The sequence below is a fragment of the Macrobrachium rosenbergii genome, chromosome 15, assembly GCF_040412425.1.
Source record: "Macrobrachium rosenbergii isolate ZJJX-2024 chromosome 15, ASM4041242v1, whole genome shotgun sequence".
Taxonomy (NCBI): Eukaryota; Metazoa; Arthropoda; class Malacostraca; order Decapoda; family Palaemonidae; genus Macrobrachium; species Macrobrachium rosenbergii.
This window is the reverse complement of record NC_089755.1, coordinates 42,050,026-42,065,120: the sequence shown is the minus strand read 5'-3', so window position 1 is coordinate 42,065,120 and position 15,095 is coordinate 42,050,026. Positions and strand designations below refer to the sequence as shown.

Genomic DNA, 15,095 nt, shown 5'->3' with positions numbered 1-15,095 from the left:
TAAATATTTTCCTTTGCAGAAAGATCGAGTGTACACAAGTGTAGTAGGGGTGTTTGAAAAGTAGTCTCGAGAGGGCGTTTCCTTAGCCTTTGGAGCCCTTGGGACGGGTGCCTGGCCTGTGCCCATCCGCCCTTAGCCCTTACGGTATTGAAGGAGCCGTCGTTAATCTGTAAACCTTTCTGGTGGGGGGGGGAGGGGGTTAAGGTGGAAGAAACGCGTTTTCATTTTCCCTTTCATTTCTTTCAAGTTTCCGTCCAGGCAGGAATATGAAAGCGTGGGTAAATACTGTATTTACCGCTGTAATTTCAATACAACGCGTAAAATGAAAAGCACAAACGTCATAAACAAAGAATACACCATACATTAACATGTGGATGAATTACCTCCATAATTCATGCAATCCATTGCAACTCCCCTTTGAAGTCTACAGGCACCTCGTTACCTAATTTTGCCTTCACTACACTTTGCTTTCCCAAATATGACCGCTTGGGAATGCTCACAATGAAGTAGACATTTCCTGTACCATTCCTCTTCTGCTCTTGTTAGTAGAACTCACGAAAGATGCCATACAAGTCATTTTCACGCGGTCCAGAAATAAGTCTGCAGTGACCTCCCATTTAAATAAGCTTACGGTAAACTTGATGCTTCGGTCACCTTTGGAGAGATTAAAATCTCTCAATGTACCCTTTGGGTACAAAGAATGGCATAGAATCTTCGTTTCTGGTTCTTTACAGTTTCAGGTCAACATTGTTGCTACTCTTTCTCTCTTCTCTCTCTCTTTATATGCATGCATCTATAATATATATACATATATACATGTACATATATGTATATATATATAATCTATTATATATGTATACATACAAATACATACATACATATATATACATATATACTGAACATATATATAAAATGTATATATATACATGTATATGTATATATATATATATATATATATATATATATATATATATATATATATATATATATATATATATAATCTTAAGTTTTTCGTTACTTGATTTGCTCACGTTCTGATGCCTAATGCATGCAGAGTCATTTTAACAAGAAACATGACGCTACTGACGGCGGCTCTGCTCCTTTCATGTCATCTCAGAATTATTTTTGGGAAAAAGAGAATATATATCTCTCTCTCTCTCTCTTCTCTTAGAATATCTTACCTTTCTTTATACTTAGAGAACTATTCTGGGGTACTTATCTCTCGTCCCAAGTATATGTACAAACGCAATATATATGTATATATATGTATGTATATATATATATATATATATATATATATATATATATATATATATATATATACACACACAAACATAATATATAATAATATATATGTATATATATATAAAGACAAATTTATTTATATATATATTCATCACTGTTCCATATTTCGTGATTCAATATATATATATATATATATATATATATATATATATATATATATATATATATATATATATATATATATATAATTTTGTCACATGTGATTCTAAACGTTTGGTTTTCTTAAACTTTTTGAATACGTTCTGTGAGAGCCTTCACGTGGCTCAGTGGTTAAAAAAAGTAAAAATACGGAGCTCGAGAGTCAGTATCCTCCGGAGCCACTATCTAAGGTGAAAAGGTATGAAGATGAAATACTATACACACTCACACACACACACATACGCACACGCACACACACACATCTTTTCAATGCATTCAAACACTTAGCACGAATAACCAGTTAATACCGATCTAATTTTTTTTAGCTCGAGAATAACTTACACCTACAATCGGATTATATGAAGTTCATCCACCGTGACCAGGATTCGAACGTAAGCCTTTAAAGGGTTAGCTACTCGGTGACAGTTGAATTATCCTTTCAACATAGGCTTTAAATAAACTAATAAGCGATATTTAGAACAGTTAGGAGTGTTATTATATTACCCAATGACTATATAAATATTTCCGTTCATTGCTGTCACTGGAGCTATTTAAAAAAATAATGAAGTAATTTACTCGATTATAAGTGAGTCTGATTAAAGAATATTAAGCACCGGTAACTTCTTCTACTCCACTTTAATTTTATGTAAGTAATCGTTCACTCAAGATCTGACAGAGGCCAGATCTCCAAGTCACTCCACTATCTTTCTTGAAACCTGACTGCGCCGCCAATCTACATAAATCAATCAATCAACCTTCAAACCTTACCATAAGTCAAATCCTTACTGTATATTCCCCTTAGACCCCCCAACCCAGTAAGTTAGCTCCAAGCTCCTTCCTCCGTGCCCCCAACTTTCCCCAGGGGTATGGAAGAGGGTAGAGGGTAGTGGGTAGAAGGGAGGGGGGAGGATTGGATGTGGGGTTTGGGGGGGGGGAGGGAAATGGGACCTCGGGGGTCAGGGTGTCAAACAACCAGCAGTTTCTTTCTGGTCCCTCGAAGCTACCGGTGACACTCAGCTTCGGGGCCAGGGACTCGAGGTCTGGCACTCGGCCATTGTTTAACGATCCTTCGAATCCTTTTCCATCCTTCTCAACACCTCTTCACACACAGACACACACACACACACGTACACCCCTCACGCCGCCTTGTAGGGCACCCTTCCCCTCCCGTTCCCCACCCATCCCTCCCCTGGCTCTCCCTTATTGACATCTTTTGTGGCATCTGATGACATAAATGTTTTATGTGTTCCTCTCCTGAAGGGAAAATCGCCCTCGAAGCAATGGCGCCATAGGTTCCTTTCTCGTCCCCTTTCTCTCCCTCTCTCTCTTTCTTTAGATGCACTATACACACACACACACATACATGAGCGCGCAAGCACACCCTAATTACATACTGAATAGCAAAGAGAATAAAATGAGATTTCAATGCAAACAGTGCCCATTCAATGGCTACAAGTCTGAACTGAACTGAAGTGAACTGATCTAGTACCTTTCTCTCTCTTCCTTTGGATACTCTACACACACAGACACACACGCACAAACACACACAAACATGTTAATTCCAAATTGAACAGCAGACACAATGAAATGGGTTCTTCATACACATATTTCCCATACAATGGCAACACCTCTGAACTGAATTGAACTGATCCAGTACCTTTCTTTCTCTCTCTCTCGATACTCTACACACACGGACACACACGAACAAACACATAAAAACACGTTAATTACAGATTGAACAGCAGAGAGAGAAAACATGGGTTCTTCATACACATATTGTCCATGCAATGGCAACATCTCTGAACTGAAATAGTACCTTATGTAAACCCAGGCTTCCTTGCGACACCAGAGGGCCTTCAATTTACAAAAAATACCTTACAATTAAAAAAACTTCACTACTCATGAGTTTTAGTGTAAAGCGGTAGTTTCCAACGTGGGGTGTACGCCCCACAGGGGGACCAATCCGACTTTCAAGGGGGGTAATTCGAGAATGTTTAAACCTAAAGTTAATGCCGTTTAGGGTTCCTCCACGTGAATAGGAGTTAAATTTTTGACTAATAATAATAATTATATACCACCACGGGGGGCATCAGTTTTTTAGAGGTGAATAGGTGGGGCATGGCCAAATAAAAGGTTGGGAACCACTGGTGTAAAGTGAAACGAAAATCTAATAAACTTTAAGTTTGTACAGATCTTGAAAGCTAGAGATCTCTGGACATTAACTGTAGACGATTAGGTCTGACTGACTGCTGGACTGACCATAACTTAAATGAATAAACCAACCCTGCAAAATCATCTAGGGTTTCAGGTTAGTTACGAAACATCTTCATGCAAATCGATTTGTGACGAGAAAAGTCATCAGAATAAATAATAATTTCGAAATAATTTTCGTTGACCTCTCAAAAGGATAAAAGATATCAAATAACCAGTTATTATTATTATTATTATTATTATTATTATTATTATTACTACTACTACTACTACTACTACTACTACTACTACTACTACTACTACTACTACTATTATTATTATTATTATTATTATTATTACTATTATTATTATTATTATTATTATTATTATTATTATTATTATTCTGAAGATGAACCATACTCCTACAGAGCAAGCCCACAGGGGCCACTGACTTGAAATTCAAGCTTCCAAAGAATATGGTGTTCATTTGAAAGAAGTAACACAAGGCACTAGGAAATAGAGAGAAGAGATCAGTTGTTGGAAAATGAGAAATAAATCATGGGCCGTTTCACCGGTTTACGCCGTTTAAAGAATATATTGAAGCGAGCATCAAATAAAAATTACTAAAGCCTAATGTCTTCTGATGAGGAGTCATTATTATGTTTCTGAAAACACATCCTACAATTGTCAAGCGCACGTCTTCGTAGTCTCTGACAAGTAACGTTCTTGTTCTAGTGTAAATTAAAGTAGTTTATGTTACTCGACCGAGCATGAATGGTCACGGACAATCTGAATCCCGGGTTAAAAGGACAGATCGACTTATAAAGCAGACCGGGAGAAAGAACTTAAGGATTAAAGGTACTTCTACGGCTATTACACAAAGACATTTCCAATATATATAATATATATAATTATATATATTATATATACATATACACAACATATATACGATATATATAATTATATATATAATATATATACATATATTATATATTTATATATATAATTTATATATGTATATATATATAAAATCTATATATATATACACATATATGCATATACATATTATACACACACAATATATATATATACATACATACAGTATATATATATATATATATATATATATATATATATATATATATATATATATATATATATATATATATACATAATAATCACTATACAAAACATACGCCGTTACAATCATGATAAATTAAGAGTAGGTACCAAGGCTTTGACCTTGTGTAGAAAAGTCTACGGCAAAACGAAAGATTAAAATGATGATCTGTACTGAATAAATGAATGTAGTACAATGAGGTACACTGGCGAATGCAAGGTTAGCGCGCCTGCCCTAAAACTAGTTAAAATGATCAGTGATAATTCATTTTCCCAGAATCTTCTCGTCGACCAGAACTTAGAGAAATGTTACTATCTCTCTCTCTCTCTCTCACTGATCCAAAAAGTTTAAAATATACTGAATCCTATGTGCAAAAAAGTTTTATAATGAAATACTAAAATGTGAACATCTTTGAAATATTACTTCAGTCAACTGTAAATTTGTCTGTTATCTTAGAACTACACAACCAAAAGAATAAAATATTTTGCATCTCGGTAAGAAAAATTTATAATAAATACAAAAATGTGAAAATCTTTGAAATACTACTTCAGTTAACGTTAAAGTTTCCTGTTATGCTTATAATTCTCTTACACTATGGAAAAACAACCGTCTGGACTAACTATTTAATGTCAAAGGTGACTCAAAATAACCACCGCTGTTGCATTGCCGAATAAAATTTATAGACCAGACCCCTTCTTCGTATCTTACACATTTCGTTTTGGCAGAGAAGGGAGGGTTATAACAAGTTAAATTCATCCATGTTCTGTAGGAAAGACGGCAAAATTTGGTAAATTTTTTTTTGATAGTATTACTCAGTAAACAAAATTTAATTCTTGATTGCCTGTTATGTTATAATTCTCTTACACTATGGAAAAACAACCGTCTGAACTAAATATTTAATGGCAAAGGTGACTCAAAATAACCACCGCTGTTGTAAAATTGCCTTGAATAAAAGTTCTTCATAAAATTCTTGCCAGACACTATTCTTGAAGTTCTTGATAAAATCTTGACATGACACATCTGTTTTTGCATGACACCATCCTTCAAGGAGTGATAAAATTTTGAAAAGTTCAAGTTTTATCCATATGTTATGACACCCTTCTTCAAGTTCTTGGCAAAATCTGGTAAAATTCTTACATGACACCCTTCTTCAAGTTCTTGTAAACATGACACCCTTCTTCAAGTTCTTGATAAAATTTTGACAAAATTCTTGAAGTTCTTGATAAAATTCTTGACGTGACACCCTTCTATAAACGGCAAAATTTGGCAAAATTCTTGACGTGACACCATTCTTCAAGTTCTTGATAAAATTCTTGCCATGACACCATTCTTCAAGTTCTTGATAAAATTCTTGACATGACACTATTCTTCAAGTTCTTGATAAAATTCTTCACATGACACCCTTCTTCAAGTTCTTGATAAAATTCTTCACATGACACCCTTCTTCAAGTTCTTGATAAAATTCTTCACATGACACCCTTCTTCAAGTTCTTGATAAAATTCTTGACATGACAATTCTTCAAGTTCATGACACCCTTCTTCAAGTTCTTGATAAAATTCTTCTATTCTTCAATGACACCATTCTTCAGGTTCTTGATAAAATTCTTCACATGACACCCTTCTTCAAGTTCTTGGTAAAATTCTTGCCATGACACCCTTCTTCAAGTTCTTGATAAAATTCTCCACTTGACACCTTTCTTCACGTTCTTGGACATTTTCTGTTCTTCAGAATTAGAAGACTGCTTGAACCCATCCATACGTCGTGTAGGAAGAATGTATAAATGTGGTTGATACTCGTAGACGAAATTTCTGACCACACTGGAGCCTGAGACGGCTTGCGTTGTCGGCGCTGTTTGCTTGTCCAGTTCTTAGGAAAATTTGATGGCCCGAGCTAAAACTGGCAACAAGTCCTTCCAGCATTTCGAGATGTCGCCTGTTACGTTTCTGCCGTGCTTGCATTGTCTAAATTCTTAGGGTTAGGATACATGGATACATTTTCTGACGTTCGGTTAGTGAGAGGATGTAGAAATTGATATTTCCATTTGTACATCTGTTTCCAACACGGATTCTTTTGATAGAAAATAAGCCTTCGACAGCCTTAGCCGCTTTGGACTTTAACATTTTGGGTAGAAAAAATAATAATTCTCAGTGCAAGCTTTTCTACAGCTGCAAAGTAAGTTTATTAATACTTACACTATTCCAACAAGGATTCAAATGATAGAAAATAGTTCTTCAATAGCCTTAACCGCCTTGAAATCTAACCTTTCAAGTAAAATGTTAGAATAATAATATTCAGTGCAAGCCATTCTGCAGCTACAAAGACGCTGTTCGAATCCACGCAAAAATGACTCCAGTTTAGTGCCACGAACATTCTCTTGTTTGACCAGCGTTCTGATTAAATCAAACTGTTTCTTTCTTTTTTAATTGTTAGAACAGAACACAGCAAGACGTGTACTTGTGTTTTTGCTCATAGACTTCACTTCACAAGCAATGACCTCAACGACCAGAGACGAGCGCGTCCTGATAAACGAACACACGCGAATAATGAAAAAAAAAAAACTAAAAGAAACAATCACTCCATTTATCTTCGGCAGTCACGTACCTCGAGACTTCCGTGTAATGAAAACATCTCTTGCTACGTCAACGAAACCGAAGGAATTCCAGGAGTACAGTATCTCTAACAAGCAGGGTTCTATATTAGGCCTAAAAAAAAACAATGGTCTGTCATTTGGGTTGTTCGATTAACTGGGCGGCTTCCATTCTTTGAGAATTTAAACTTTTTTTTTTTTTAATGTTAGAATAGAATAGAAAATTTAGGCTAAGTGCTGGGACCTATGAGGTCATTCAGCGCTGAAAGGGAAATTGAGAGTCAAAGGTTTGAAAGGTGTAGCCGGAGGAAAACCTTGCAGTTGCACTATGTAAAAATTGTTAGGAGAGGGTGGAAAGTAAGATGGAAGAAAGAGAATATGAACGGAGGCACAGTAACAGGAATAAAAGGGGGTTGCAGCTAGGGCCCGAAGGGACGCTGCGTAAAGTCTTAAGTAATGCCTACAGTACACCACGAGAGGTGCACTGACGGCACTACCTTCCTACGGGGCTTTTTGTATATTCTTTGCTCTAAACGTTCTGACTAGTTTTGAAATCACAGTGACTTTCGTTAAATATTCCAAAATCTATCCATAATCAATCACGATAAAAATAAATACAGTTCATTTAGAATCAACTATGCTACAGGTATACCAGCTTCTACCGTGGTTAAGTAAAAGGGTGTAGGACTAGCAACCTCATTCCCGAAGACTTGTTGAGAAGCCAGAAGACCGTGCCCTCCGAACGCCACCCCCTCCACTGGAGAAAAGACGTATTGTAAAAAAAAAAAGGTGTACCCGTCTGGTTTTCAGCAAACGTTGCTTGGGATGAGGCTGCTAGCCTAACGCTCTCGCCACGAATGCTTTTGGTTACCCTTCCACGAACCGATCAGACTCAAGGTCACTCAAATTTGCTGAGCTGACCGGATAACAGTAACAGAACGGATGTGTTATACGTCACAAGTTCATATATATATATATATATATATATATATATATATATATATATATATATATATATATATATATATATACATATATAAATATATATATATATATATATATATATATATATATATATATATATATATATATATATATAATTATATATTATATATATAGTTCTTCGCTGGGTAGCGGGTTCCGTTCTCAATATATATAGTTCTTCTGTTGGTCGCGAGGTTCGAATCTCCCACCGACCAGTGAAGAACAGGAGGAATTTGTTTCTGGTGATAGAAATTCATTTCTCGCTATAATGTGGTTCAGATTCCACAATAAGCTGTAGGTCCCGTTGCTAGGTAACCAATTGGTTCTTAGCCACGTAAAAAAAATCTAATCCTTCGGGCCAGCCCTAGGAGAGTTGTTAATCAGCTCAGTGGTCTGGTTAAACTAAGATATACTTAATTTTTCTTATACATTATATATATGTTAAAAAATATATATATATATATATATATATATATATATATATATATATATATATATATATATATATACACACATTAAGTTACAAACGTCCTTTAATATCCAATTCGCTCTACCTCGGAAATAATATATTTTCATATATGTTACCGAAGGTGAATTTTTTTTAGTTGATAATAAGTTCGCCGTCCCGTGGGCTCGAACCAACGAAAGACAAGAACTCAGGACTACAGTGACGCCTTTACCCACACGGCCAATGCTTGTATATGAATCACGGTGATGTGATAAAAATTCATATATATATATATATATATATATATATATATATATATATATATATATATATATATATATATATATATATATATATATATATATATAATATAAAGTGCCACTTGCTACAAATGTCAAGGCCCTTTCTCTAAAGAAAGTAGTGTGGTGTTTTTGCATAGGACGATTACTCAGCTATCCTTACGATAAAAAAAAAAGGTGGGGGAGGGTGGGATCAGCCCAAAGTTCTCTGTCCCCTTTCATCAAAGGTACCTCAATTACCGCGTGAAATGGCAACTTTCACACGCGATGTACGCCCTCTGAACGCTTTTTGTTTTCAGTGAGAGACAATATGTCTCGAGAAATAGTACTGTTGGTGGGAATGCGGGGCCCCTGGATAAAACCAAGTTTAGCATGAACTCTTGAGCGTTACGTTGTATAAGATATAGCCTAGCTCTGTCTGTCTATGAAACTTATAGCGTGGTAGCACGTAGGCCTATCAAGATTTGCGCAATTTCCTGGAAGGAAATCAAATTATTAACAGGTGTAGGGTTCCTGGCTATGACTTGTTTGCGTTGCTACCTTAATTCTCTTCCTTTCCCCTTCCCCTCTCTCTCTCTCTCTCTCTCTCACACACACACACACACACACACACAGAGGCACCTACGACCCTGGCTTCCAGTACTAGTGCAACTCCAGCTCCCAAGGTGCTATTAACATTCTGCGGTACTGCGATTCACACGAAATCACTGGAAGAAGAAGGACAACCCCACATCAGAGCTAATGCGACGCCGAGCTTCCCAATCCAGTGGGATTCCTGAGCGATTATTTCCGGCAGCGGGCTAATGGAAGCGCTTACGCTATCATTTCGGAAACGGGGCACACGCACATTAAGTGCAATCGTCTCCCTTCTTCTACGGTAAACTACGGAGTAACGACGGAACTCGCTTCCCTCTTAATCCCTATCTTAAATTAAGAGCCAAGAGGGGTCGGTCGGTATTCGAGGACCTGGGGCCTTTGTCTAAAAGGTCCTGGACTGGAACAACGACTTTGCACCTTCTTGATTGGTCCTTCACCGCAGGTACGAAGAACAGTTACATTAACACCCGCCCTCCCCACCCCACACAACTCCCAACCTCCCCTCACCTTTGTCCATTCAGTTATGCACTGAATATACTTCAACAACTGATCAAATTTACCTTAACACTTGGAATTCAATACGAAGTGATGTGTAAGCCAATTCCAGATTTTCTTGAAACAGTAACACATTTTCTTGAGACATTATCACATTTTCTTGAAACTAACACTTTTTCTTGAGGCAGTATCACATTTTCTTGAAATTAACACATTTTCTTGAGACTAGCACATTTTCTTGAGACATTTCACATTTTCTTGAAACAATAACACATTTCCTTGAGACGGTATCACATTTTCTTGAGACAGTATCACATTTTCTTCAAACTAACTCATTTTCTTGAGACAATATCACATTTTTTTAAAACTATCACATTTTCTTAAGGCAGTATCTCATTTTCTTGAACCGTGACCAAAATAATTGAATAATGTTCACATCCGCACAGTTCCGCCTCCTGAAATAATCTGAAATAATAGGAAATCTCTGTTTTCGGGAAGCCATCTTTGGAATCTGGCATGAAAATTAGGTGCGATTTGCTCTTTCGCAGCTCAAATAATCCACGGGAAATGATCCAAAATGGCTAACTAGAACCAATTTTCAGGTTTTGTTCATTTTGTGACGGGAAGGAGCATGCGAATTTCAACTGTGTCCGACTCATGACGGTAGTGGCAATTTCTGCTACCACTGTCACTGCTAAATCCAATAAATTTTTCATATGAAAACAATTTTTATTAGCATCACTGTTATTATTGATTGCAGTAGTACAAGCAACATGAGTTTTTTCATACAGAGGCCAAAGGAATGGGCAATCAAGTCCCCTCATCTCGCCTATACCTGAAGGAAACCAAAGGGAATTAAAGGGGTCTGAACAACTCTGAAGGAAGATACATAACCCATCACTAGAAGGAGATGGGATTATAAGTCTACAAGAACGTAAGCAGGAAAAGAATTCCAAAGCCTGGTGGCGGTGGCGGTGGCGATGGTAGTAGTAGGAATAGTAATAAAACAGTAGTAGTATTGTCAGGAAAAAAACATAACCCCTCACTGGAAGAAGGGGAGATTATAAGTCTGGAACAACGTAAGAAGGAATAGAATTCCAAAGCCTCTTGGTCGTAATAGTACTGAAACAGTAGTAGTATTAGTAAGAAACAGGACCTGAAACCCGTTCGATGAATTCAGGAGGAAGGAACTGAGTGTTGGAACGATATCATATGCGTTACAAGGTGTGCAAGTTGTTGGTGATCTATCACGGCCTTATTGAATGACTTAATGATAGCGTAGAATGATCTACTAATTCATTCATCTGCTTATTGACTGATAGAGTGATTGTGTCATTAACTGATTATGTGACTGAGTTGCTATGTCAATTGGTCAATCGCTTGAGTCTCTCATTAGTAGACTGATATACTGTGGAGTTTGGCTTGAGATAGAAAACTGACCGGTCTATCGAACGTCTGATTGATAACTGCTAGACCATCTGACAGACTGGTGTAAAGCCGTATAAAGAAAATGACAGCTTGTTTGGAGGTTACAGAAAATACTTGTATATTTTCTTTATGGATCACATAAACGAGATAACAAATCATGCTTTAGGAACGTCTGTCCGTCCATTTTTCGAAGTCGCAAGCACTGTTTCCTCTATGTATCCATTATGGATAATGTTATTTTTAGTTTCAGTATGAATGAAGGAAGAAAGAAAGAGAGAGAGAGAATAGACCTTTTCGTCGAAGAAAAATTCAGATCTGCATCTTGAAAGACCACGGGAGACAGGTGAAAGACCGCAGGCAACAGGAAACACAAGAAACAGGGAGACACGAAGAAACTACAAGTACTGTAATGGGAAACGGCCAATCCTTGAACGGAACAATCAGAGAAATGTAGATTCGCAAAAAAAAAAAAAAAAAAAAATTCACTTACAGCATTTCTCTCTCTCTCTCTAAGCTTTGTGGGATATTATGTTACCTACGGGATACCTAGGGGACTGGAGCACTTGACTATCTGAAACCTTTCATCTTACAACTAGCATAATAAGTGAGTCTAACAGGCGTAACTGTCAAATAGCCCGTTACCATAATGCATGTGCATGTGCCTAGCCTACGGGGGTAAAAGACAATGCAAAATTAACGGAAATAATCATGGAAAAATTCCATGGTAACCTCAAGATATATACAGTTTCCAAAGGACGGCTGCTTTGAATGCATCTCATGCATTCTCATGCATTTTTCTCATGCAGGTCTCTTAAGCTTGAGTCTTTTATGTAAATTGGCGTAGATGAATTTGGAAATGTATTTTTTTGTAGTGAGCCTAAGATGACCTTGTGCCAGCAATCTCAAAAAAAAAAAAAAAACAGCAATCTCAAAAAAAAAGAAGACTATTTTGACAGGGTTCCAGCCATGAATTCTATCAAAATTAAGTAATATCAGTTATAAACTCTAAAGTCCATTTAAAACCAAATGACGCCTGTGAGTCCTTTTAAAATGCAGATCGTAGGTAAAGGCACATCAAAATCTTTATGCGACGACAAACGACGCCTGTGACCTTTCAAAATGCAGATCGTAGGTAAAGGTACATCAAAATCTTTATGCGACGACAAACGACGCCTGTGACCTTTCAAAATGCAGATCGTAGGTGATCAAAATCTTTATGCGACGACAAACGACGCCTTGACCTTTTAAAATGCAGATCGTAGGTAAAGGCACATCAAAATCTTTATGCGACGACAAACGACGCCTGTGACCTTTCAAAATGCAGATCGTAGGTAAAGGTACATCAAAATCTTTATGTAGCGGCAAACGACGCCTGTGACCTTTTGAAATGCAGATCGTAGGTAAAGGAACATCAAAATCTTTATGTAGCGGCAAACGACGCCTGTGACCTTTTGAAATGCAGATCATACGTAAATGTACGCCGAGACCTTTATGCAACAAGAAACGACGCCTGTGACCATTTAAAATGCAGATCGTAGGCAAAGGTACATCGAAATCTTTATGCAACGACAAACGACGCCAGTGACCTTTTAAAATTCAGATCGTAGATAAAGGTACGTCGAGATCTTTATGCAACAACAAACGACGCCTGTGACCATTTAAAATGCAGATCGTAGGCAAAGCTACATCGAAATCTTTATGCAACGACAAACGACGCCTGTGACCTTTTAAAATTCAGACCGTAGATAAGGGTACGTCGAGATCTTTATGGAACGACAAACGACGCCTGTGACTATTTAAAATGCGGATCGCAGGTACACAGGTGCGCAGAATTCTTACGTAAGAAATGACTGTCTCTTTTAAGAAGGTGCACTGCACGTGGGTGTTACGCTGTTCTGGGTAATTGCGGGTTGTACCGAGGTTTGCCCACCGGTAAGAGGTGTGGATTGTCTGACATTGCCGTCCTGCTTGTTTTTACTGGATCAGCTTCAGAGACGAGGAGTCTTGTTTGAGGAATTTTGGCCAGCCCTCCTTCACCAGACGAAACCGGCTTAATTTGGAACGCTTATTATTATTATTTTTTTTTATCTTTATTCATTCGGTGTTTTTTAAAAGTTGCATTATACACTCTCGTCTGTTTTTCATTTCTCGATCACCCTTGCCTCTCGTTTTTCTTGAAGGGTATTTTATATACTGGAAGAGCATGTTAGTGGTCTCTCTGGCTTGTTCCATATGGACATAAGCATATTTCTAAATAATAATAATTATAATAATAACAATCACCCAACGCTAATCATTATCACCCAACGCCCCGTGACGTCAAGGGTCTCATCCCCAAATCTTCACTTATCTCCGTTCTCACAGTTCTTATCCAAGGAGGCCGGGCATGGGTCCGAGTCTCCCAAGTCTTCTGGTTCCCACAAGAGCCCACTTGACTGTTCACGTACTCTCTCTGGGATTGTACGACGGACATGTCCAAAGCATCTCCATCTTCCTTTCATCATTGTCTCGTTTCTAATTCTTTTACACCTCTTAATATTCACTAGGATTTATTCTCAAACACGCACCAAATTTTACATACAGTTTTACTGCCATGATTCTTGTCTGCATGGCGTCACGGATGGTACTAGGCCCATGAACAACCTTACTTTCGTAGGCAATATGATTCTATTTGATTTCCAAATCTCAAACTGATTTCTAGTCCTCCTCCTAAGCCAGGCCACAGTTTTCTAGTGTGGATCTATAGCCTTTACATAAGAAGTTTGCCTACAAGTCAGCAGTAAAGAGTTTCACTTACGAAAGAAAAAATGCATATTCTAATTACTCTGTTTTCAGAGCCTGAATATTTCTTCGGGACTTCAACCATTTCAGAACTCTAACATCGCTTTCTTCTTCTTCTTCTTCTTCTTCTTCTTCTTCTTCTTCTTCTTCTTCTTCTTCTTCTTCTTCTTCTTCTTCTTCTTCTTCTTCTTCCGCAGCCTTTTGCATTTCCTATTGTTTCTCGGATTTTTAAACATTCCCGACAATTTCGGCGCAAAACATAAAAAAAAAACTTTCAGGTAAAACTTACCTTCTGTCTGGCTCATTGTAATGTTGCCTTTCCTTTCAACTTTTCCGTGTCTCTTTCATGCACGAAAATTGTCGCAGATTTCATGAAACAAAAAAAGAGAAATTCATGGCTTCTCTCTCTCTCTCTCCTCTCTCTCTCTCTGCCTCTCAATCTCGATTCTCTTTCTCTCTCTCTCACTAAGTGTACAGGAGACACTATCTGCCTAGACAATCGTCGATTCTGTCTCTATCTTCACTAAGTGTACAGAAGACACTATATATATATATATATATATATATATATATATATAGATATATATATATTATGTATATATACATAATATATATATATATATAGACATATATATATTATGTATATATACATATATATATATATATATATATATATATATATATATATATATATATATATATATATATATATATATATATAT

At 36.9% G+C, this 15,095-nt stretch overlaps 1 protein-coding gene across 1 annotated transcript in view; it reads right to left on the bottom strand.

Annotated features, from left to right (window-relative positions):
- Positions 1–14,580, bottom strand: part of LOC136846331 (zinc finger Ran-binding domain-containing protein 2-like) — a 79,682-nt gene extending 65,102 nt beyond the window's left edge. The window contains exon 1 of the mRNA XM_067117132.1: positions 14,417–14,580. Coding sequence (XP_066973233.1) covers positions 14,417–14,580 — 164 coding nt within the window. The remainder of the gene's footprint in view (positions 1–14,416) is intronic.
- Positions 14,581–15,095: the final 515 nt, after the last annotated feature.